Source organism: Megalobrama amblycephala, linkage group LG11 (genome assembly GCF_018812025.1).
Source record: "Megalobrama amblycephala isolate DHTTF-2021 linkage group LG11, ASM1881202v1, whole genome shotgun sequence".
Lineage (NCBI taxonomy): Eukaryota > Metazoa > Chordata > Actinopteri > Cypriniformes > Xenocyprididae > Megalobrama > Megalobrama amblycephala.
In genome coordinates, this window is record NC_063054.1 from 22,396,623 (window position 1) to 22,423,147 (window position 26,525).

The following is a 26,525-nucleotide window of genomic DNA, read 5'->3' on the forward strand; positions in this document are numbered from 1 at the left end:
CTGAAGGTGGAGAGAGACAGTGATGTTGGGGGGGGGTGTGAAGGTATGGAGAAGCTATGGCTGACAAACAGCTCTCTCTGCTGGGGAAAAATGTGCTGAAATGTGTTTTTCAGCTGACATCAGCAGACAGTCACAGGCTGCAGCGGCAGCATCGGCTGCGCCATCTGTGAAGCTACTACAAGTGTCTCTATGACACACACCATCAGCCTGATGGAAAGAGAGATGAGGTGTGTGGACAAAAAGAAAGAAAGTAAAGAGGGAGTGAGAGAATGAAGAGCATGGAGAGATGGAAATGTGAAAACAAAGAGAAGGAATAAAAAGGTGGAGGGGTTAAAATGGATGGGGGATGGGTGATATGGTCTGAGACAAAGGCTTAAAGGTATAACACCTAAAAAATAAAAATTCATTCATTATTCACTTACCCTCATGTCAAAGGACTAAAATTTAGCCTGGAAAGATGCTGTTAATCTGTTAAACTGGATCGAGTCAGTGAGTTATAAACAAATCATTCAGAAAGGTTTGAGAATTGAAATGACCGATTAAATTAAAAGATTCGACTAAAAATATTTTGGCGTGAGGTTGAGTGAATGATGACGCAACTTTCATTTTTGAGTGAACTATCACTTTAACTGTGTTGCACTACGAATACAAACAACAAAAGAGAGTTGCTCACAGAAGAGGAAAAATAAAGCACAATTGCAGCTCATTAGGGGACAGACTTTGACATATGAGCCTCTGGACCTGTTAACAACATTTATTATGTGGGAAACAGACAAAGGAGCAAATTTATCTCCACGACAGATCTGGGACATTTATGCTAATTCCGACTACAGACTATTCTCCCCTCACTGGGCCTCAAAAGGGTCATATTGTTACAAAGCAGGAAATTACATGAATTGTACATCATACATCCTGACAACTCCTGACTATTCGGGAAATGTGCCAAGCGATTCCATCCATAAAAAGGTCACGGAATGCCATAAACCCCTCACACCTGCCCTCTCGTTCATTCATTCCCTCTCTCTTTGATCTTCTGCATTTCCCCTCTCAGTAGCAGAGACGGCTAATTTATGTAAATTCGCTCCGGCAAATTCCTGCATGTCATGAATGTTAATGAGGCAAAGATCCGCATGACAATGTAGCGAATACTTTACAGGGTGTCTGAAAAATACAAAACCTTTACTGAAGACGGGGGCCTGCGATATGAAATCTGCTGACTAACCTGACATTAAACTCCACATGCAGACACAGATAAATGAGACACGGTGCAGCACAAAGTCACGCTCGCACTGAACTGGAATATGCAGGGCTACGGTAAGGGCGTTTATTGACTGTGCTTTAGAACCTACTGAGACAGCATTTTTAGGAATTTTTATAGGCAATTTGATTGTTCAAACAAGATTGTTCTAAGAAGGCAGATCAGTAGGTTTTGAAACACAGACCTTTAAAAATGCCAAAAATACCACGTTTTAAGGTGGCAGTACATCATTTTAACGTTTTAATGCTGCATAAAAAGAAAGAAAATGTCAAACAAAAATAAATTAATTAAAGATAATTAACCTGATGCTCATTTTTTATAGTTTTTTTTAATTATATTTTTTAGCTTTTTTGTTTTTTTCTTTAGTTTTTGCTTATTTTATGAGACATAAAAAATATCAGGGTAATATGACTGTCCAGATAACACAATGATCAATCACAACTCATTAATATAATAAAATTCTTAAAAAAAAAAAGAATAATTTGCCATTACATTTTATTATAATTTAGAAAAAAAAATATTTTAACAGTACTGCTTCACTACTTATTAAAGGGAAAGTTCACCCAAAAATGAAAATTTGATGTTTATCTGCTTACCCCCAGCGCATCCAAGATGTAGGTGACTTTGTTTCTTCAGTAGAACACAAATGATGATTTTTTAACTGCAACCGTTGCCGTCTGTCAGTCAAATAATGCTAGTGGATGGGAACTTCTACTATAAGAGTAAATAAAACTTGCATAGACAAGTCCAAATTAAACCTTGCGGATCGTGACGACACATTTATATCCTAAGACACGCAACGATCGGTTTGTGCGAGAAACCGAACAGTATTTATATCATTTTTTACCTCTAATACACCACCATGTCCAACCGCATTCAGCACTCGTTAGTAAGGTCTGATCGCACTCTGACAGTGGCAGTGATGTCTCGCCCTCATTGAAGTATATGCGCGAGACATTACTGCCGCTGTCAGAGCGCGATCAGACCTCACTAAGCGAATGCTGAACGCGGTTGGACATAGTGGTGTTATTAGAATTAAAAAATGATATAAATACTGTTCGGTTTCTCGCACAAACTGATCGTTTCGTGTCTTAGGACATCAATGTGTCGTCATGATCCGCAGGGTTTAATTTGGACTTGTCTATGCAAGTTTTATTTACTCTTATAGTAGAAGTTCCCATCCACTAGCATTATTTGACTGACAGACGGCAACGGTTGCAGTTAAAAATCATCATTTGTGTTCTACTGAAGAAACAAAGTCACCTACATCTTGGATGCGCTGGGGGTAAGCAGATAAACATCAAATTTTCATTTTTGGGTGAACTATCCCTTTAATATTTGCACATTTTTATCCACATAATCACAATTATGTGTCCAACGTGAAAAAAAATATTTCCTTTTAATTTCACTTTTTTCACTATTTTCTTTATTGTGGACATCTTATACATCGACACACATTTGGGTTTTCATGTTTTATGGGGACTTTCCATAGACAATGATTTTTATACTATACAAACTGTATATTTTATCCCCTAACTCTAACCCTACACAAAACTTTCTGCATTTTTACATTTTCAAAAAAAAACATTATTTTGTATGATTTATAAACTGTTTTCCTCATGGAGACCAAAAAAATAAAAAAAAATAAAAAAATTCCCCACAAGGTCAAAAATGACTGGTATTATCCTTCTGGTCCCCATAAAGCAGGGTTTACCAAGAAAACACACACACACACACACACACACTTCAGTACACACACAAATACTTTGGAACTAGTTGGTTAAAAGTAACCGGAAAAAAGCTAAAAAGTAAAGTTAATTGTGAAACATTGTTTTCAGATACAGATATGATGTGCGTCTAAGGTGCCTAAATTCATTTATCTCACACATGTACACACACAAAGTCACAAGCAGACGGTAAACACTTGACAGATTTAGAGTTGGCCCTCCCTAGTGCGATGGATTAAATCAGATACTCTCCTGGATAATCCTCTCAAAATGAGGTTTACGATACACAACCAGACAGAGAAAAGGACACGACCTTGCTGTCCTTAAAAGCTAGACATCGCTGCAACTTTTGGCCTTTAAGACTCTTTATGGCCTTACACTCTTATTTCCCTGTTCTCGAGTCATTTCTCTTCCTACTGAGATTGCCATTTAACAGACGGACTTCCTCTCTTGCTGGCTTTCCCTCGCTGCCCAACCCCCCCCGGCTGTGATAGAAGACAGATCTCCCTCCATCTGCATGATAGGCTGCAAATGTGTGATAGTCTCGTGATGGCATTCATGTAGTCTGTTATTTCCTCTCTGACCTGCTCTATCCCTCAGGATTAACACTCGACTGTCCCAGCCAGGTCCTGACCTGCTCAAAAGCCTCTCACTATGTTTGTGTGTACCACCAATTAACCGTAACACTGGTTAAACATTTAGCCTTTCTTTCAAATGTGACATTTTCAGTATGATATGGTCCAACAAATTGCTAACAGGGGTGTGTTTGAGAAACCTGTTTGGAAACAGTACAATTTGTTTTGTGCTGCTAGCGGCACAGAAGTTGAGCACTTATAAAAGTTATAAAAGTTCAGTAACAAAAACATTTCAATTCAACAGTCTGAGAGAGGATAAAATAAAACAAGCCATAAAAATATAATTCTACAAAAATGCAAAGAACATGTAAAAGTAAACAAATTATGGTAAAAGTTTAGAAAAAAGGTTAGGCACACTAATAACAATTAAAGGGATAGTTCACCCAAAAATGAAAATTTGATGTTTATCTGCTTACCCCCAGAGCATCCAAGATGTAGGTGACTTTGTTTCTTCAGTAGACCACAAATGATGATTAACTCCAACCGTTGCCGTCTGTCAGTCAAATAATGCTAATGGATGGGAACTTCTACAATAAGAGTAAATAAAACTTGCTTAGACAAATCCAAATTAAACCCTGCAGCTCGTGACGACACATTGATGTCCTAAGACAAGAAACGATCGGTTTGTGCGAGAAACCGAACAGTATTTATATCATTTTTTACCTCTAATACACCACTATGTCCAACGGCATTCATCACTCGATTCGTTTGGTTTGATCGTGCTCTGACAACGGCAGTGATGTCTCGCTCTCACTGAAGTATATGCACGAGACATCACTGCCGCTGTCAGAGCGCGATTAGACCTCACTAAGCGAATGCTGAACACGGTTGGACATAGTGGTGTATTAGAGTTAAAAAATTATATAAATACTGTTCGGTTTATCGCACAAACCAATCGTTTCGTGTCTTAGGACATCAATGTGTCGTCACGAGCCGCAGGGTTTAATTTGGACTTGTCTGTCTTGTTTTATTTACTCTTATAGTCCAAGTTCCCACTGACTTGCATTATACCACTGACAGACGGCAGCGGTTGCAGTTAAAAATCATCATTTGTGTGCTACTGAAGAAACAAAGACACCTACATCTTGGATGCGCTGGGGGTAAGCAGATAAACATCAAATTTTCATTTTTGTGTGAACTATCCCTTTAACAATACCTATTTATAAATTAAATGTTTTAATTCAGGTTGTGTCAATTGCTATAAATAATTAAATAAACATACTATTGTTTATTGTTAATTCATTTTCATATATTTAGCTTACGTTAATTTATACAACTTGAAATGTTAAAAATGTATATATATTTATGTATTATTACAATTAAAAATAACCCTTTTCTATTTGAATATGTTAAAAAGTAATTGATTCTGAAGGCAAAGCTGAATTTTACTGCTGCTCAAGAAACAGTTGTGCTGCTTAACATTTTTGTATATTCTTTGATGAATAGGAAGTTTAAAAGAACTGTATTTATTTGAAACAGAAATATTTTGTAACATTATAAATGTCTTTACTATCACTTTTGATCAGTTTAATGCATCCTTGCTGAATTAAAGTATAATTTCTTTAAAAAAAAAAAGAAAAAGTACAGAGTCCAGAATTTTGAATGATATAATTCATTGTTAATTCATTATACCGAATGCATTAACTAATGTTAAAGAATAAAGCTCACTTGACTTGAATTAAACCTTATTGCATGGAAAGTGTTACCTAAATCACTTAACCTTCATTGGTATATTTACTGCTTATCAGGAACAATGAACCTGCCATGATTTATCATAGTACACGACAAAACATTGGAGTAACAGCAAGTGTGTTAAATTACTCGAGAGTTCAAGGAAAGGTAATCTCTTTTCCAATCCTAACAGGCCCTTCAGAAGTACAGTCTCAAAGAGCTAGTGTTTTGAGGAATGAGGATGCTTTGCAATTGACTCTAGTAGGGGTTTTGATTAGTTATGTGTTTTGATGAATGTGTATTTTGCAGTGTGTGTGTGTGTTTGGTTTTGAGAGTATTGCAATGGTGCTGAATTTCATGTGGTTGCTGTTCACAAGTGGCTCCATGTGGAGGACTGTAAACTTTATAACAGGAGGTGGTTTGAGGTCGCTGTAGAGACTATTGCTGAATCAGACTCGCCGAGACAGACATACATAAACATACAGACACAGACCGACACTGGCTGTCTAAAGCAATGCTGAATCACAGTGACACAGCTGCAGTGCACAGCTGCGGGACTCGAGTATGAACACACTCACAAATACCACACACACACATACATTCTGGAATACATCAATAGTCAAATCCAATCAAGCTTTGAAGGGAAAACCGAATATGTAAAACAGGCATTAAAGAAGGGATGTTGTACAGGAGGAGTCTTTCACTAATGATGCGGTAATGCATGTTATATGGCTTACCAAATAAACATATAAGTAGGCATAAAACATTGATTTTAGTTTAAATAATTGTATAATATTAAGTGCATGTTATCTAAAAGCTTCCGCTAAGAACAAAGTAGTCCATTACAATGTACAAAACAATTTGCTATAATAGCCCTGCGAGAAGTAGTGAAACTCTGACAAGCAGAATACTTTGAGCTTTAGACTAACACTGCAACAATATTACAGTGGTAGTAAATATGGGATTATTTTTATTTTAATAACTGAGAGGAAAGATGTTGAGTATGAAACAAGAATGAGCAAATCTGCAGTGCGACATGAGATAGCACCAGTTTCTTTTACCCGGATGAGCAGAATGATTTACAGCATTGCCACAGATGACTGCAAATAAATAGAGTGCAACAGCGCCCGTCCACTTTTTCAGCAGCCTTGGTTATGGATGTATTTTTCCATTCATTTTTCCCATAAGTTGTTGTTATTTTGATTTCTAAGCCTTGAACCTATCCAACCAGCTACGAAGTGAATCAAAATATTACAAACTTGATTTGAATGAAAAAAGCATTTGATACGGCTTTAATGAGGGAAAGAAATATGAAGCATTTTAAATTATCAAATTAAAAATTATGGAGCAATATATAACTACTGGTTTACAGAATTTACAGACTTACAGATATGCATATTATGCATACAAATCTTTAAGTGGTTTGATAGCATTCATGTGAGTGTGCGGGTACTAAAGTGATTCTGTAATTGGTGGAGATTACTCTGTAGAATCATGGATAATGTCGTTTTTCCATCAGGAATTCTGCTGTTTAACATGATTGTTTAAAAAATAAATTGAAATAATGCAGGCTGGTGGCCTTAACAGTAGTTATAAATTCATAGTTCACAGTAGGTCTGTTTTTAAAGGTTTGTAAGTTAACGTTCAGAAACAATTAAATGGGATGTTTACTTTTGGAACACGACTGTTGCACTCTATTAAAAAAAATATAAGAAAATATCAGACCGCTGGATTATGCGTTTAACCAACCAGAATCAAGTATTCCAGAGAGCCTTGAATAATGAGGCATAGAGCACTGAATGATGGTTTTATTACTTGACAGCATTAAGACAGCTCTTGAAAGTAATGCATGAGTCACAAGAGGAGCAGTGAAGGAAAAGATAACAGACAGAGAGGAAACGAGGATGAAAACATGAGCTGTTGGGTGGTGTCACAAAATAATACAGAAGAGAGAATCACTTGAATCAGCAGAGGTTACAATGGTATGGCAAATTATATGATTATAATAGAGGAACAGAGTAGTGAATCAGTTTTCCTTGAAAATTAGTCACACTTAATACTGTTTATGCTGAACTGCGTCTTAACTACAGATGATGAACGAACTAAAAGCGAACAGCTGGGGCAGACCTAACACTTACACATGGTTTCATCATGTGATGGATGGCCATTCATAGGGTGCTGACAGCGCTCAACTCCTAAAGCGGCAGTTGATAAGGCCGATTCACACCCATCTGAATATCTAACTGGTGGGTTCAGAGCCAAAGTCCTGGCAGCCATCTTGGTAACACTGGCAGTTTTTTTTTACGTTATTAATTTGCATTTTACCTACATTACAAGTGCAGACCAAAATCTCTGAAAGTGTACAACAAGATTACATTTCAATAATATATTTCAAATCGGAAATTAAATAAAAAAACAGGAGTTACATAAAGCCAATCAGTCAGTCAGTCGGTCGGTCAATCAATCAATCAATCAATCAATCAATCAATCAATCAATCAATCAATCAACCAATCGATCGATCAATCAATCAATCAATCAATCATTCAGCTAGTCAATCAATCAATCGATCGATCAATCAATCAATCAATCAATCATTCAGCTAGTCAATCAATCAATCAATCAATCAATCAATCAATCAATCATTCAGCTAGTCAATCAATCAATCAAGCAATCATTCAGCTAGTCAATCAATCAATCAATCAATCAATCAATCGATCAATCAATCAATCATTCAGCTAGTCAATCAATCAATCAATCAATCAATCAATCAATCAATCAATCAATCAGACTTTTTTTTAACTGAAAGGACTTCCATTTTGGCAACTGCCAAATTGTCTTCCATTCATTTTATGAGTGGTTTACCTTTTCCTCTTACTGTCTTACTGTATGTGGTTGCAAAAGTCTAAAATAAATCAATAAAAACAAATAATAAAATGCAACTAAACATGTATGCAATTCATGCAAATAAGTTTGCATGGCTAAATAAATATGCTTATCAACTTAACATGGGGAGAAAAAGCTTCTATTATCTTATACTGTAGACATCAAAGGCTATGCATTTTGTGGTATTTTGATGCAATTGTCATGTGTGACTTGGTAATATAATTATTATTATTTTTTTTTTTAAATGGCTCAGAGTTTATTCCATGTGTTAGCCAGACAAATCACTTGCAAATTACTCTACCTATGTCATTGTTGTGCCTTGCAGTTCAAGATAATTTTAATACAATTCAAATGTCAATTTTGTCCAAAAACTATTTTAGTACTGTGTTGGTTGGCATTAGTTGTCCAATATAAAATCAAAACCATTAGAGAACCACTGATCTAACATGCGGTTTGTCTCCTAATGACTGTGGCTGGCGGGAATCCAAGACCATCATCAAAGCAAAACCTCTAATGTGATAGTCAAATAATAACCGCTACTGATATAATAACCAAATTAACCTGATATCACACTCAAGACATAAAAAACGACCTCTGCATTATTCGTTTTTAAGCATTAAAAGCTTTAAAGAACATCTCTTTGTGTAAAGACACAGCAGAATGTACAGACAGTGATTTCTTCATGTATCTCTTCGTATTGGAATCCTGGAAGTCTAATATGGGGTTTCTTGCATCTCCGTAGGGGTTTGAAGCTGTTTTTCTGTCTCTCTTCATGATCTGATTCCCAACAAAGAGCCGATTAAGGGCCTCTCTCTCTCTCTCTCTCTCTTTCTCTCCCTGCGCTCAACATTCGCTGGCTAACACAGATGATGTCACTAACCCGATGCGGTCCCCACGACTCAACAATAACAAGGTCATCTGGGAGGGGTGGGGTGGATGCGGGGGGTGTTGCAGAGTGGAAGAGAAGGAGGTGGCAGCGCTCTTTGTTTCACATTTCATCTGCAGTGGATTTTTTTCATCAACCACCCCACCAGCACACCCCCACCCCAGCTTATACCCCCCATTCTTCTCCGCCATCACTTGCCTCATGTGACATGTAGGGGGCGATGTTCAGCAAACCCTGAATGCTGAGCAGAAATCACTGGATGCTGCGGTGTATGCGTGCGACACACCGAGCACAAAGTCTATACACACTCACGGCGCAGCAGATACACCGCCTGAGTCTTTCAAGAGCTGCAGACTTTGAATCAACATGACAAAACAAATCATTCATAATAGAATGAAATAACACCGAAGGCTCTGTAACTAAAAGGAACCGGTTCCAAATTATGAAATCTTAATTTTCTGTGCTACTGAAAAAAGCATTAAACCAAACAGTACTTTGATCTTATCCGGAATATGCATGACATTTACCAGTATTAATAGTAACAGACAATAACACATTTTCTGTCACATCTGAGGTGAAGATAAGCACTCTATTAAATCCTCAGACTCTTTTTTTAAAATCGTTCACACTCACACCAGAGTATGAGAGTGAGAGACTGATGAATAATTGATGAAGGAGGCAAGATGTGAATGAAAGAAGTATTTCAATTTGCTGGAAGTCTCTAGAACTCCAGTATTAATCCCTATATTTCTGCACAGAAAAACCTGTTAACATGTTGCTTCCTTATTTTTAACTTTCCTCAGTCACAGAACAATGCAACGCCAATACTCTTCAACAGGCATATTATAGATAACAAATACATACTCCTCAACACTAATTCCTTATTTTTCAGTTTCAGTAATTTTGGTACTTCAACTTAAATTTAATTATTGCAGCTAGTTATCAAGGCAACATTTCTAATTTTCACTTTTTTTTCAAGTTTAAGAATTTTATTCAGCAGTACTCAATTAACAAAAACAAATTTCAATTGTTAATTGTTAGCAATAACACTGGTCAACGCCCACCTTAAACCACATGCCCCATGCGCTACAAGTGTCCCACTTCTGAGTACATGCATGTTAGAGACAATCTATGAGCAGAGGTGTGAATTCATCTCTGGAGGTGTTCTTATGTCGCATTAACACCTCTGTGGAAAACTCAATCACTCCAAATCTCGGAAAGCAGGGGTGTATGTGCATGCATTGTGGTAATGTGTATAACAATCACAAAATCCCAGCATGCCCTTGGAGTACAATGCTGGGCTTGGACCACAGTTTCAATAAATGAATCATAATCACATTGCTTTAACACTTCTAAAGCCATAGAGTACTTTATAAGCCATGAACCAAACAAACCAGCTCAAAGGTGAATCACATCATTACAAACTTTGATCCGAAGCACAAAAGTATTTCAAAATCAGACAAAAAGACAAAGGTACAAGACTGTGTACTAAATGGAAGGAGATAACTATAATCCCATGAAGAATGACGTAAATTGAAAATGATGAAGAATCTATTGATTTAAAGATGTTAAATATATCCAGAAACAATATATTTTACGTTTATTGCAAAATATGCATTTTTCAGGAATTTGCTATGTTAAACATGATTATTTAAAAAAATTCAAATTTTGTGGACAGGTGGCTTCAACAAGTTACTGTTGAATGAAAAATGAATGTAATTATTTACTAATATGATATTCAATTATCTGATCCATCAATGTGCTAAATCAGTAAGTATGAACAGAGACAGTGAACTGCTAACGAAACACTAGCAATTTTAATGTAACGGTTTGCTAACTAAAATAATGCTTGTCGCTATAGTCACTTTTTAAATCTGAAATTAGTTTCTAAACTAAGTCTTATTATCAGTTTTAGAGAATAAAATCTTCAACATTGTTCAACAGCTACATGAATTCTTTTCTAGCTGCTTGCTAGCATAAGCAAACTTTAGCTTCTTTGAAATCTCAGCCTCAAATATGCGTTTTTATTTTATGCGCAAGCACATTTGTAGCTACATCTTTCTTACAACAGTTACGAACTTTAAACGTATGCACATGTCATTAAGGCTCTAAATAGCTACTTGACATGCTAAAAGGAGGAAACAAATCAAGTACATCCCATTAAAATCACACTACTTACTGTTCTTACTGTGCTACGTAATAGAAACCATAATAAATGTGACCATTTGTTATGCTAATGCTCTGTTTCCGAGAAACTTTGCATCTTAATTTTGGATTCATGAACCAGAGAGTGGATATGGAGGGTTAATGCAACAGATGCTAGTTCATTAAATGTGCATTTTGTGCTGTGGGAGAAGACACACTACTGCTCATGAAGGTGCATGAGTGTGTGTTGGAGAGACATGGCCATTGCTCATAAAGATGGGTAAAATAATGGCAGCTGCCATATGGTAGGTAGACAGGTGATGAGTGGTGATTATAGTCATGCTTTAATGTACAGTATAAAGCTAGTAAAGTGATCATATAGCCATTTTTATACCTTATACATTAAAAACGTGATGCATGGAAGACCATGTCATGATTTTGTTTTCCTAGCAATACATTTGCTATCAGACTTTCAAAAGCTAACTTGTGAGGCTCACCAATAACGTACACTACCGTTCAAAAGTTTGGGGTCGGTAAGATTTTTTGTAATGTTTTTTAAAGATTTTATCTCTTTTTAATAATGCTGTGAAATATTATTACAATTAAAATAACCATTTTCTATTTGAATATATTTAAAAAAAAAAAATTCCTGAATTTTCAGCATTACATTCAGCATCTTCAGTGTCACATGATCCTTCAGAAATCATTCTAATATGCTGATTTGGTGATCAAAGAACATTTCTCATTACTATCAATGTTGAAAACAGTTGTGTTGCTTAATATTTTTTGTGGAAACAGTGATACACTTTTTTTCATAATTTTTTGATGAATAGAAAATTAATTAAAATAGAAATCTTTTGTAACATTATAAATGTCTTTACTGTCATTTTGATAAAATTGAATACATCCTGGCTGAATAAGAATATAAATACCCCAAACATTTAAACGGTAGTGTGTCAACTATTATTGACACAAAAACAAAACATTTTCAAATCTGTGAATGTGGATGTGTTCATTCATACCTCCTCTGGCATGCTGAGAACCAGTTCATTGTCATTTTGGGTGACGAACCCCTGTAGGAAGTACTCGCTGCAGGCCGCTAGGACAGCCCTGTGCGCGCGGAACTCCTTCCCCTCCACCAGCACGGTCACATCACAGAGCAGGCCCTGCTTCCGCTGCTCATTCAGACCCAGCAGGATGTTGGTACAGTGCACCGTCGACTCATACACGTACATGGGAGCTTCAGACTTCTCATCCACGGACATACCGCTCACACCCTGCGCAGAAAGAGATAGACAGACATGGCAGGGTCAACTTATGTCATCCAGATTACAGCAGCAGTTCAACAATGCATCCAGACCTAGTCCAAAATGAACACTCCAATGTGAACCAACCAACTCTCCAATGAACCCCAAATGTGAGTAAAATTAGGCTTTGGAGAGAAAATAAAATGAGCTAGAGAGCAAAGGAGTTTCAAAGAGACTGGTTTAAATAGCAAGAACAACATTGTTTTATCTGATATAAGTGATAGAAGCCAATGAAATCACAGGTGCACTACTGAAGAGACTATCTAATAACAATGGAAGTGTTTGTGTTTATATTGCACACAGAGTTCTCTGATCTTCTGGAAGCAGCTCGAAAGTGACTGTCATCATTTGTGCATCTTCTAACAATCTCAGAAGCCCATTTTTTTCCCTCATGGGGCCTTATTACAGAAACTTCCCGTTTTAAGTCTTAAGTTATGATCAGACTATTATGATCCTAACGGATATCAGCAACAGATAAGACAGGATTTTACAATTAGGATGTTTTGGCTTGGCCACACAACTCCAGGTGGCGATGTGTCAAACAGGAAATAAAACGTGGAGAGGTAATTTTTCACAGATAGACTGGCTAAAATACTGTATGCTGTGAATAATATAATGGCCTGCTTATATTAAACAATGGATTATTAAAGGTGCCCTAGAACTTCTTTTTAAAAGATGTAATATAAGTCTAAGGTGTCCCCTGAATGTGTCTGTGAAGTTTCAGCTCAAAATACCCCATAGATTTTTTTTAATTCATTTTTTTTAACTGCCTATTTTGGGGCATCATTAACTATGCACCGATATATAGGTTGCGGCCCCTTTAAATCTTGTGCTCCCCATCCCCCACAGCTCGCGCTTGCCTTGAACAGCATAAACACAGTTTACACAGCTAATATAACCCTCAAAATGGATCTTTACAAGATGTTCATCATGCATGCTGCTTGCATACATCGGATCATGTAAGTATAGTATTTATTTGGATGTATTACATTTGATTCTGAATGAGTTTGAGGCTATGCTGCGTGGCTAAAGCTAACATTACACACTGTTGGATAGATTTATAAAGAATGAAGTTGTGTTTATGCATTATACAGACTGCAAGTGTTTAAAAATGAAAATAGCGACGGCTCTTGTCTCCGTGAATACAGTAAGAAACGATGGTAACTTTAACCACATTTAACAGTACATTAGCAACATGCTAATGAAACATTTAGAAAGACAATTCACAAATATCACTAAAAATATCATGATATCATGGATCATGTCAGTTATTATTGCTCCATCTGCCATTTTTCGCTATTGTTCTTGCTTGCTTACCTAGTCTGATGATTCAGCTGTGCACATCCAGACGTTCTGCCTTTGTCTAATGGCTTGATCATGGGCTGGCATATGCAAATATTGGGGGCGTACACCCCGACTGTTACGTAACAGTCGGTGTTATATTGAGATTCGCCTGTTCTTCGGAGGTCTTTTAAACAATTGAGATTTATGTAAGAAGGAGGAAACAATGGAGTTTGAGACTCAGTGTATGTCTTTTCCATGTACTGAACTCTTGTTATTCAACTATGCCAATATAAATTCAATATTTAATTCTAGGGCACCTTTAAAAATCCATGGTTGACAATATACATGTACTTAATTTATTTAAAACATCTATTTACATTATTTACATTATTAAAGATTATTATTAATTACATTTTATCATTATCAATAACAGTTAATGAAATAAGTTGTATAAATAAACATTAAAGAGAGAGAAAAGGTTCTTTTGAAGATTTGGTCTCTCTAAACCTTCTCTTTAAACCTGAGAGCCTACTCTGCTCTGATTGGTCAGAGGGCCCAATCTGTTGTGATTGGTCTACGGTTTACAGCAATGACTGCGCTAATGCCAGTAAAATCTAACTTGTTTATTAAATATACATGTTAAATAAGTTATGTTAGCTTGTGCTGTTGTAGCTGTTGATTTGAACTGAAATAGATAAGATTATAGGTAGTTGGGATTACTAAAAGTAGTTGGAGCGGCTTAATTTTTTTAAAGTAATCAACTTAAAAATTTGTGTTTATGCTACAAATTATTAAGTTCCTTTAACTCAATGTAGCTTGTTGGTGGAACGTAAATTTATTCAAAGTTGTCATAACCAAATAAATTAATGCAAACTGTTGCGTTATTTTTTAGAGCGTATGAACGTATGTAACAGGAAGTGAGACTGAAATTACTGATAACTTGTTTCGGCAGTTAAGAATCAATTCTTTCTTTTAGGAGACAATAACTTTAATTGTCATGCACTTTGATCTTTAAAACTTTGCAGACCTTTTACATTCACAAACAGCTACACTGCACAAAATGTAATATTTGCAAAAGCATATTGGGCACTTTAATGTATTATTATGAGCTAACATAAATTAACAATGAACAATGGCATTAAATTAATCAATTACATAAATTGAATAAATATTTTCCCTAGATTAATAAGTGCAGTAAAAATGGTTGTTTATTGATAGTTCATGATACCTATAACTAATGCTAATCAACAGAAACTTATTTTAAAGTGTCAAGGTAATTTTGCATCCTGGCTACACCGCTCAGCAATCTCACCGTGACCTCCTCCTCAAAGTTGCCACCTACAGAAAGCAAACGCACAACCACACAAAGCAACAGCAAAAATAAAGCCCCAAACCCTCCCACACAACCAGTGTGGGGATCAGCTGCTGTCGCAGCATTCACACTCTCTCATTTACCATTTAACATACACCCCCACATAAGCAGGTACACATTCACACTTTAAACAATGATCCTATGCGCACACACAGTGGTAGATTAGCTGGGGAGGGTGATTTAGCTGTCAAAACAGTGGGGTCTCTGCTATCATTTCTCATGTAGGAGGCACACAGAGAGATGCTGGCACATGTGATCTTCAGACATCCAGTCACAAAGATTAACTTGAGCTCTTTTTCCTTTTCCTTTCCCCTTATTTCAGCCATCAAAGAGGCTCAACCGGTGGATGTGTGATTAGGGACTTAAGTGTCTCCGGATTCTGGATCAACTCTTTGTACACAAACATGTCCTGCCCCCGTACCCCAGGTCCTGTATCAGAACCCTTCAACAATCGCTCCTCACAATGACTCCAGCACGTTTAATCTAATCAGACTGGGAGCGGGGATTCTCGTTGGATCGGCTGCCTTCTGGCTGCCAAGTGAATATCACTAACCTCAAATAAGCATTCAGCCCTGCTGCTGATTTGAATAAGTGAAGATTGAATATGATGAGTCAGGAGCAGACCTCAGCATAAAGCACACCCTTAAGATCCTCTTAAGGAATTTTATTTGCAGTATTGGCAAGGTGTGCATATGTTCTCTGAACATGTACCAGGCCAGGCAAATCTGTTCATTTAGGAACAATTGAAAAAGAGAGATGGGCTTGAAATTGTTACCCCTGTGCCATGCTAAACCCTGGGTTAAAGTAACTTTAGAGACAGTAGGCTGATAATATTACATAGTTAAAAAAAATAAAAATACAAAGAGTACAGTATCTTGTTCACTACAGTTTAAATGTTGTCACACCTTTTAACATTTTCATTATTCCCTCAGGTTCTAAAACTAAACAGCACGCCAATAGTTCAGTGACTGTGCATTGCGCATGCATAATTAATAAGGTAAGCTGTGTAGTTTATGATTGGTTCGTTGCTACAACATCTCACTGAACAGAATAATTTTACATGGTTAACCTCAGTATTGTTATTGTCAACTAAATTATTAAAAATCGCTCTCGGTAGATACAATGTATCATTTTGACACTTTGATATATACCATGCACTACAATTCATGTACCATAGTATATACATGGTACTCCAAAAGGCTTTTCACACTTAAAATTGTTAACCCTAGGTCATTCTAATCCCTGGGTTATCTTGCTTCATGTTTCACACTGCTCATAATTGTCCCGGGGTTAACATTAAGTCCTGGGTATTCATAAGCTTACGTTTCACATTGTACGTTCCTAAACCCTGGGTTAACGTTCTTATTTGCATATTTGCGGTGCCGGTGTCATTGATTGGATAAACGCAGCAGGCGCCCTGTTTACATAACAGCTCTAGTACTGCGCATCCTTGTTTTGCCGAATGTACTATCTAGTTTATACTGAATGAACATTTCGGACTATAAAAAGTAAGAATGAAATGGTCTCTTCTTCACTCAAATTGTTGCATATTCTGTCAGCATTTGACATTTTTCCTCTCAAATGCTGAATTTACTGTTTATATACAATGCGCAGTGTTTCCGTGACTAACACCGCATCGCTTCACACTATACAAGATTGGCTCCGCAATGTGGGTTTAACACCGCAAAAGTGGTGCTAACTCTGCTCCGGAGCAGGGTTTCATAACCCCGGGTAAAAAGGGGTGCTAACCTCGCTTCTGAATTACAAGTGTGAAACATTCGTTTACCCAGGGTTAAAAGTGGTATTTTGAACGACGATGACCCAGGGTTAAAAGTGGTGTTTTGAACGCCGATAACCCAGGGTTTACCCAGGGGTTAAGCACAGTATGAAAAGCCCTCAAGGTACTTCCAAGAATACCATGGTACAGGTCCAAAAATACATGGAAGAATGGTAAGAAAAAAACAAACAAAAATGTTTTGTTTATGTTGTGCCATTGTACATGTTAAAAAACATGCTACCTAGTCCAACAAAGCCATGATACTTTGTAGCAAACATTTTCACAAGCCTTTCCCCTTAAAATTACAAGTACAAATGTTGCATTGCTCAGGGTTAAAGTGCCTTTAGCCTGAGGTTTAAAAAGCTGATAAACCAAGGTTAAGCACAGCATGAAAAGACATACAGAAAGAGAGGATGCTTAAGCTCTGAATCAGGCAGATTTAAACTGCTTTTGAAACTACACAATCTCTACTTTCAGTCTTTGCCAGCAGTCTTTTCCACAACACACTGAGCTATTTAAGTTGTCCGGGGCCAACTTCTGCTTGCGGAATGATCGGTGCATGACTAAACAATTCCTACAGAGCTCTAGTGGCAGCCAACACTGCTCTTTCCATCCCTGCTGAAGCCAGGGCTGCCCCTGTCTGCCCTGCTGCGGTGAGGATTGTGCAGCCAACGCTCCTCCCTGCTCCCACAACCACCACTGACTGCACCTTAGGCAAACTCTGACCCACAGAGACACAGGCCTGAAATTTCTTACCCTTGTCATCTTGATTTAACTCCTGACTGGGCAAAATTGGCAGTTTGTGTACTCCATAAAGACGACACAGACGGGCGCAAACCCTCAAAGCGCGGCTCCATTCAAGGCAGGTTGCATGCGGCGGTTATCGTTGTAGGGCTCCTGCAATCAGAGCGAGCCTGTAAAAGCTGTGAGCCTTGACGAACACCGACAGTTTACTGCAGCACAAATTAAAACGTGCAAGCGGAAAGTTGTCCTTGGTCATTGGAAATGGCTGCGTGTGCAAATGGAAACTCCTCAACCAAAAGAATGGAATCAGTGGGCCCGACGCCTCCCTCTCTTTCTTTCTCTCTCTCTCTCTTTCTTATCTCTCTCACTCAGTCTCAGAGAAATTCAAACCACACGGCATGTGGGTTCAGGGATCCTATACTGCAGTGTGTGAGTGTGCGTGTGTGCATTTGTGCATGCGTGTGGGAGGGACACTGTGGTTAGCATGAAAAGAAAGAAAACGAAAGACAATGATAGGTGGTTGTAATGCATCTGTGCAAAGCACCAATCACATCCATATGAAACAAAGAATTTTTTTAAAAGAATTCCTGTTAATTTTGCTCATGCTGCTGTTTCTGATTTGCTAAAAAGAACCGTTCATAAGAATCAGTAGTTTAGGATCAAACAGCACAAGCAGGTTTGATTCCTAAACTCGGTGTTTCTTATGAACCTGTCCTTTTAATCAAATAAAAAACAAACAGAACAAGCAGTTCAGTCTGTTTTTGATTCACTACAAAGAACCAGTTCATAAGAGTCAGTTGTTTTTGAATTAGACTGGACCGGCTGTGTTTTATGTTGTTTATGCCTCAGTCCGCGAGGACAATTCAATAGAAAGACATTTCTTGTCAGCAGTTTTCACAGTATACGGTTCATTTTATTGCATCCAATTCAATGCAGACTGCAAACTCACATTCAGGTAAATTATGATTTCTTTTGCCGTGCCACTGAAGATTCAGTAGCTGCTGAAAAGTGGAGCAGGAAACACTGATTTGAACTGTGAAATTTGACAGAACTGTACCCATGTATAACCAAGTGTCCTACATTCCCAGACATTTAGAGCAACAGTCCAACTGTTGGTCACTTCAATTATTGTTTTTCATTTTGTTACTTTTCCTCGCTCTAAATATGTTTTCTATGCTCCCTTTGGTGGATAATGACCTGTCTTCCAAGAATAATGTTTCCAGATGTGGTTGCAAGGTTCATAAGATGCCAAACACACTATTTCAAAATTGGAATGCGCTTTCTTTCCATGCTGGGATTTTCAGATGTGTGCGTTTTGTGCACAAAAGGATGATACACATGCACACAAACTCACCACAAATGACTACTCTCGGCCGTGTTACCGATTAGAACTGCTGAGGGATGCAAAGGGTTTGTGCTCCGTCTCGTTCTCTCTATAAGTTCCCTTTCTTCTTTTTTATTCTGCAGGCCCTTCTCAATCTTGTTAACTGTGGCAGCTAACTGGTTTTGCAAGGAACACTCCCACACACATCAAAAGCAGAGCTCCGTGATGGGTTTCCGACAGCTGTCGCTGGCGTTCTACTTTTGCCTGCTCAAGGGGCTGAAAGACTAACAGAGCACTGGGACTAATCTGAAACCAGCCGATTAGACTGAGTATGGAGCCTTACTTTCAGAGATGAATACCCCAAAGGCAATGAAGAATGATTGTGTATCCAACTTATTAATAAGCAATACAGTCTCTCAGTTCTCAATTGCTAGTATAAAGAACACACTCAAAACGAATCGTCTTTTCAAAATGTTCTGGTATAATGGAAGGCGGGACTATCCATGCTGATTCGAGAACCTGACCAATTTCAGACTGATTTGTGGACGAACTGTTCAAACTGGTGTGGTAAACCGGTTCAACTGATTCATTGAAAAGTTCTGATTCAAAAGAACAACCCAGGCACATTGGGAATGCATGCCTGTATAGCGCTGCTTCTTTTCACTTTGTGTCCACAAAGTCCAGTGAGTGCCCTGAAAAGCGCATTGAGTTTTATATGAAACAGATGAACCTGAATCTGGCAATGTTCTATTACGTTAGTTGTTGTACATCTCGCAACAGCCCGGAAACGAAATGTCCAGCGAGTGGCGCAAAAAGGTTAATGCTCTATTGCACTTAAAAAATAATGTACTACCTACAATAAACCCTACCGTAAACCTAAACAATAGTGTTAACATAGCAACTATGCCATTTTAGCTTGCTTCTAAAAGTCTTTAAGAACTTATATTGAGTGTCGTGACTTATGTCGCAAATGCAAAGCTGTAACATGCATTATGGTAAAAGTGTTTTCAGGTCATAATATAGTATTGCGCAATGAATCACTAAAAAAAGTATTTATTAATGGATAATCTGCGCCATAATCATAATTTGTGTGAAAAGGAAAAAAAGTTGTTGGTGTTTTATTGCCCCTACAGTGGTCATTTGAGCTGGAACCTGCAGTGAACTGGATGTACAGTATAGGAAAGTTTTTTTGAGTTATGGAAAAATGTAGGTAGAAGCACGGTTTTCCAAATGTTCACAAATTGGACATATATGGTGCTGAAGAACACATCTCTCATAGCTTATACTACAGCCCGTTTCATCATCTTGCATTTCTCTCTCACACTCTATGGCTTTTGACCACTTTTAACAAAGCAGTCATTTTCCTGATATAAAGTACACTGACCTAATGTCCTTATAATTAGCATTTGAGCGTTCTTCTCTTGGCTTCAGATTTCAGGTGAACTCATTGGAGACCCTAAAAATAAACAAAACCCACAAGAGGCCTTCTTTACAGCTTCACTATGCCAACAAAGCAGATCTTGGTGTCTCTATGCCTGTCAACCAATAACCAGTTTAAATATCTCAGCCAACATCAGTAAATGACAGCTCAGAATCTGTCCTAACGTGCATGTTACGTGTGGAATGGGTATGCAGTTGTGTTCCTGCACTCCACAGGAAAGCCTGACATGGCGGTTTGGGGTTTGACAGCGTATGATGCGCTCTGTGATGTGTGTCCTCTTTTCTGTCTCCACAGACTCCCTCTGCTGCTGAGCAGAACATGTCTGACAGAACAAAGCCGTCTGCACTGATACGTTAACAGAAAGCATACAGACACCGGTGACCATCTCCATACAAAAGCCTTACTAAAATTACCACGGTAACCATGGTTTCATCTTACCATCCAGATACCAGAACCAGATACAGCTCTGAATACACTTCAGCCTGATACTACTACAGATTGTTACTACTTGGGTAATACAATCAATCAGACAAATGATCAAGATTACGATTATGTCTGTTGTGACATGAAAATTATAGTTTACAGCATTGATTTAGGTCAACTTTCATTCGATCAAAAACATGCAAAACTCGTTCAGTCTATAAAAAAGTCCCTTTAAGACAAGTCATTTCACTCGGTGACCATCTTTGAAATGCCTTTCACGCATGCATGTGCAGCTCCTATCTCTTTGAATGGGGAAACATCACATTCTCCAAAGTTGTTCACCAAGCTTTCTATTAAATTTCATATTTGAAATCACCAATAAAATCTGACAACAACATACATTTCCATATCAAATTCATAAATTTGAAGCATGACAAAAAACAGCATTTTTTCAGGCTGCATCAAGCTAATGTGCATGCGCAGTCCTAAGTGCGCGTCTCTAGAGGAAGTGCGCATCTGACTGTTTCTATAGGAACTGGAGATACAGTGACGAGATGACTTTACCAATCGGTGATTGGCTCTTATTTAGAAAGCGGGTCTTATTCCGCCATATTGCGCGTTGCACTTTCTCTCATTTATAATAATACGAATGCACAGTCTTTCTGTGAGTCTTTGCTATAAATCAACAAGACATAAACAGTGTAAATAAGAGATTTATTGTGCACTACAAACAGCTTCACTGACACTGCATTATGTTTGTAATTTATTCAAAATTTGAATCATAGTTTTGTTATTTATGCTGCTAAACAGCATAACATTAAACAGAAGTAAATGAATTCAGAAACAGAATGCGTTGTAATAGTTTTAAATTTTTAGTTTTTTTAAATTAAAGTTTCAAAAAGATTTTTTTTTTTTTAAAGAAATGTATACTTTCATTCAGCAAGGACACATTAAATTGATCAAAAGTGACAGTAGAGACATTTATAATGTTAAAAAAAAGTCTATTTAAAATAAATGCTTGAACTTTGTAATTGTCAAAAATTTCATAGTTTCCGCAAAAAATATTAAGCCACTTTTCAACATTGATAATAATAAGAAATATTTCTTGAGCATCAAATCACCACATTAGAATGATTCCTGAATGATCATGTGACACTAAAGACTGGAGTAAGCCTATTAGTTGCTGAAAATACTGCTTTGCCATCACAGGAATAAAGTACATTTTAAAATATTTTACAATAGAAAACAGATATAAACTATATTAACTAAAATGAATATTCATGATTGCATTTGTCACTGTAAATAATCAGGGAGCATAGGCTAACTCTAAAAAGCTGATGGTAATATGGCCACTAAGTGAACTGGACTTCAATGGAATCAAGCAAAAACAAGCTAACAGACAAGCTTCTTCAACTGCACTGTTTTATAACCTTATATTGATTTGTGACTGTTTTAAAGTGAAACAAATTTTATTAGCATAGTGCATTTTTCCTTAATGGAAGTGCCATGACACCTTTCTCAAATTGTTGGCCACTTAGATTCATTGCGCTAATGGTAATGCTGTTAACATTAGCGTCAGTAACTTGTATAGCTGATTGCATAATCATTACCAACACTCATTTTACCATTACTGCAGATTAAAAGCCATTGATTTGCTTTATGCTAATCCTCATGCTAAATCCTAGCACAATATAGGTTTACATTCAACTTGCGATTTTAGCAAATGATCCGATGAACTACGCAGCAGTTTTAGATGTGATGACACCAATCAGACAAACCTGCAGTTTGACGGGTTTGCTTTCTACCAGTAATTATTGGCTATTAAGTGTTAAAAGCCCATTTACCTCGTGCAATCAGAGTACACACGTGTGCACAAACACACAAGACGACAAACACACACACACATATAATCTCATACAGGCTTGTGATCTGAGTCTAGAAAGCAGTAGTACATTTCCTTCAACCCTCTGACACTGAAACAGACTTAATGGCTCATTACATTCTAGCTCTGCTGGGTATTAATCATCAGCGTCTATGACTAATCCTACTATTCCACACGCACATACTCTGGCAAAAGTGCACACTCACTAATGGAGCCCTTTTAATGGTTCTGTCTCAGTGGGCTTGAATGACAATAATGGACATTTAGAGCAGCGTTTGAGAGTGTTCATCCACAGCAGAGGAAGGTCTCGATTGTTACCATGCTGGACTCTAACAGCTCTCCTAGAATTGTTTATCTTAATTGGGTAGGAATCTTAAATACCTCTTGTTACAGAGGGTAATGTGTAAAGACAAGAGCCTAGAATGAGCATAATTCCTTTGCTTTGTTGAAACATTAGCCACCGGCTACAGATTCTCATTTAGATTCATGCGCAGCAGTGCGGGAACAACCCTCCCTGGACCTTCTCACATGCAATAGGCTTGTAAGATGTTGAGAGTTGTTGTTCTCGATCATTAGTTGACAGAAGATGGATTTTTTTCCATGAAACACACTCTTGACTACAGTACTAAAGTTAAATTGTACTTCAGTCCCTCAAAGGAAAAACTCTCTCTGGGCACTGAGTGTGCTTGTCTGAAGGAGATGATTCACATGCCTCCTCAGCCGCAAACACTTTTTTCCAGGTGAGCATGCAAATTTGGAGCATAAGTTTGCATTACACATTTATTCCACTTATTACTATTGATCCTGTATGTCTCTGTGATTAAGATCAAATGAAGAACTAATAAGCTTATTTAGTATTAGGCAAAGAGCATTAATTTGTGCACAGAAAGAAAAGAAAATATTATTGGGTGCGTTTGGAGTAAACAAGCCTCTGGCAAAGTTTGGCTTGCTAAGTGCTTATGCTTAAACTGTGTCACATTTATGATATTATTTATTTATTGGATATGAACAGTGAGACATTTCTTCTACAGCTCTTTTATTTTATTTTATTTCATTTTATTTTACTGCTTTAATTGCATAAGACTTCAGGGCTATCAGGCATTCAGTCAATGAAAACAATATAAACAAACACATTTGCAAATGCATCATCAAGGAGACCTGTTTGCGGTCTCTGCCAGATGTTTTTAATTAAGCAGTGAATGAATGTGGATTTTTGTCATGTTTTTTAATCATACTTCTACTGACTAAGGGAAAACCGGTGCTGGATGTGGTGGAAATAATTACGTGATTAACTGTAGCCTCTGGGAAATATCACAAAACAACAAGATATAAAAGCAGGCATTACTTGTTACTCAAAGAAGATTTTTGGAATGCTAAAGTTCTGTGTATCTACATCATCCACTAGAATGTTTTATAGAAGACACATCAGCTCTCTGGAATACTTGATTCTGTTTGGTTAATCATTCTGTGATCAAATATTGTATTAGGGTCATTGACGAACAAGGTTTTTAAAGGTGCCCTCGAATGAAAAATTGAATTTATCTTGGCATTGTTAAATAACAAGAGTTCAGTACATGGAAATGACATACAGTGAGTCTCAAACACCATTGTTTCCTCCTTTTTATATAAATCTCATTTGTTTAAAAGACCTCAGAAGAACAGGCGAATCTCAACATAACACCGACTGTTATGTAACAGTCGGGGTGTACGCCCCCAATATTTGCATATGCCAGCCCACGTTTCCAACATTATAAAAGGCATTAGACAAGGGCAGCCAGTATTAACGTCTGGATGTGCACAACCAAATCATCAGACTAGGTAAGCAAGCAAGAACAATAGCGAAAAATGGCAGATGGAGCAATAATAACTGACATGATCCATGATATCATGATATTTTTAGTGATATTTGTAAACTGTCTTTCTAAATGTTTCGTTAGCATGTTGCTAATGTACTGTTAAATGTGGTTAAAGTTACCATTGTTTCTTTTTGTATTCACGGAGACAAGAGCTGTCGCTATTTTCATTATTAAACACTTGCAGTCTGTATAATTCATAAACACAACTTCATTCTTTATAAATCTCTCCAACAGTGTAGCATTAGCCGTTAGCCACGGAGCACAGCCTCAAATTCATTCAGAATCAAATGTAAACATCCAAATAAATACAATACTCACATAATCCGATGCATGCATGCCGCATGCATGACGAACACTTTGTAAAGATCTATTTTGAGGGTTATATTAGCTGTGTAAACTTTGTTAAGGCACTGTTCAAGGCAAGCGCGAGCTCTGTGGGCGTGGACCACGGGATTTAAAGGGGCTGCAGCATAAAATCGGCGCGTTTATAATGATGCCCCAAAATAGGCAGTTAAAAAAATTCATTAAAAAAAATCTATGGGGTATTTTGATCTGAAACTTCACAGACACATTCAGGGGACACCTTAGACTTATATTACATCTTTTAAAAACATAATCTAGGGCACCTTTAAAAGTGTAAAAAAAACATAATGGAGATATAATTAATTTTGAAGTTTTATTAAGTGTTAACAATTAGATTATGTGGTTTTTATAATAAATTAACACTGCTTTCACCATTTTTTTTTTACAAGACAGACAAAATTTGTCACCAAAAATGTAATTCGGTTTAACCAAAATTCCGGTTTTACCGAATGACACTTTTTGTTATACCAAATGACAATATTTTCAAACAATGCTAACAGGCTCATATCTAGTTAGCTAGCTAGCAAAAGGACAATCAAACGTTTTATATTTAGTACAAGTTTTTAAAATAGTACAACATTTTCCATGTTTTATAGTGGTTGTACCGATTTACCTGTTGTTTCGGGACATGCATATGAGCAAGTGAAAACATGAATTTTTCAAATAGTTAAAAGAGAGTTAGTTACTTTTCTTCATGACCATGTGGTCCTTTGCAGGTGTCTGAATGATATCGCATCCTGTCACATGATATTGACAGCATGACTTGATCCAAAATGGTGCTCTGAATGACATCAATGAAATTCATTTTTCCGAACATTCTTTCTCATAACAAAGCAACAACTTCACACATAATTTTAATGCCATTTGGCACTATGTAGATATATTATGTTATAAAATCATGCCAGAATAAAAAATATATACATTTATTTCATTTTAAGTTATTTTAATCACAAATGAAATGGTTGTGTTGGTCTTTGGATGGTTAAACCAATGACTTTTTGACACTTCAAAATCTTTAAAATACCTTTATATGTAGCAAAATATAATTAAAACCATTTGGATTCAATAAAAGTGTTCTAGTTGTACTACCTTATATTCTTTGGATGTCATATCTTTGTTTTTTTTATTATTAAGGCCTCTGGACAAAAAAAATGACACGTCACATCAATGACCCATTACTGTGTGATCATCCAAGGCAGCTGATTTCCTACATCACCCTACAGTCTCTTTCGTCTCACATAATAAAATAATTTCTCAAATAAATAATTCATATCCATTTATTTATTAATTTGCCTTGTAACAAGCAGGAAAAAAAGTGCATTCAGCCAGTCGTTATAGCAAAATAAACCCCTTCATTATGATACAAGACCACTTTATTATTTTTTAATTTTGCAATAATGACTGGCTAACTGTACATTATCCATTTTTTATAACTGATAAAAAAAGCTCCGGGCTCACACCATGTTCCCTCAAATTGATCTATATATGCAGAAAGTCTTAACCTTGGACAACCACATCGGTAATAAGCACTTGGTAAGAATAAAAT

General features: G+C 37.0%; 1 protein-coding gene across 5 annotated transcripts in view; it reads right to left on the reverse strand.

Moving 5' to 3' along the window:
* Positions 1-26,525, reverse strand: part of bach2b (BTB and CNC homology 1, basic leucine zipper transcription factor 2b) — a 119,442-nt gene that overhangs the window by 24,556 nt on the left and 68,361 nt on the right. For 4 of the 5 annotated variants that reach the window (XM_048206757.1, XM_048206755.1, XM_048206758.1 and 1 more), the window contains one exon: positions 12,229-12,483. In XM_048206757.1, coding sequence (XP_048062714.1) covers positions 12,229-12,471 — 243 coding nt within the window. In that variant the 5' untranslated portion in view covers positions 12,472-12,483. Of the gene's footprint in view, positions 1-12,228; positions 12,484-17,702; positions 21,716-26,525 lie in introns of those variants that run through there. The other variant, XM_048206756.1, reaches the window with a different exon arrangement.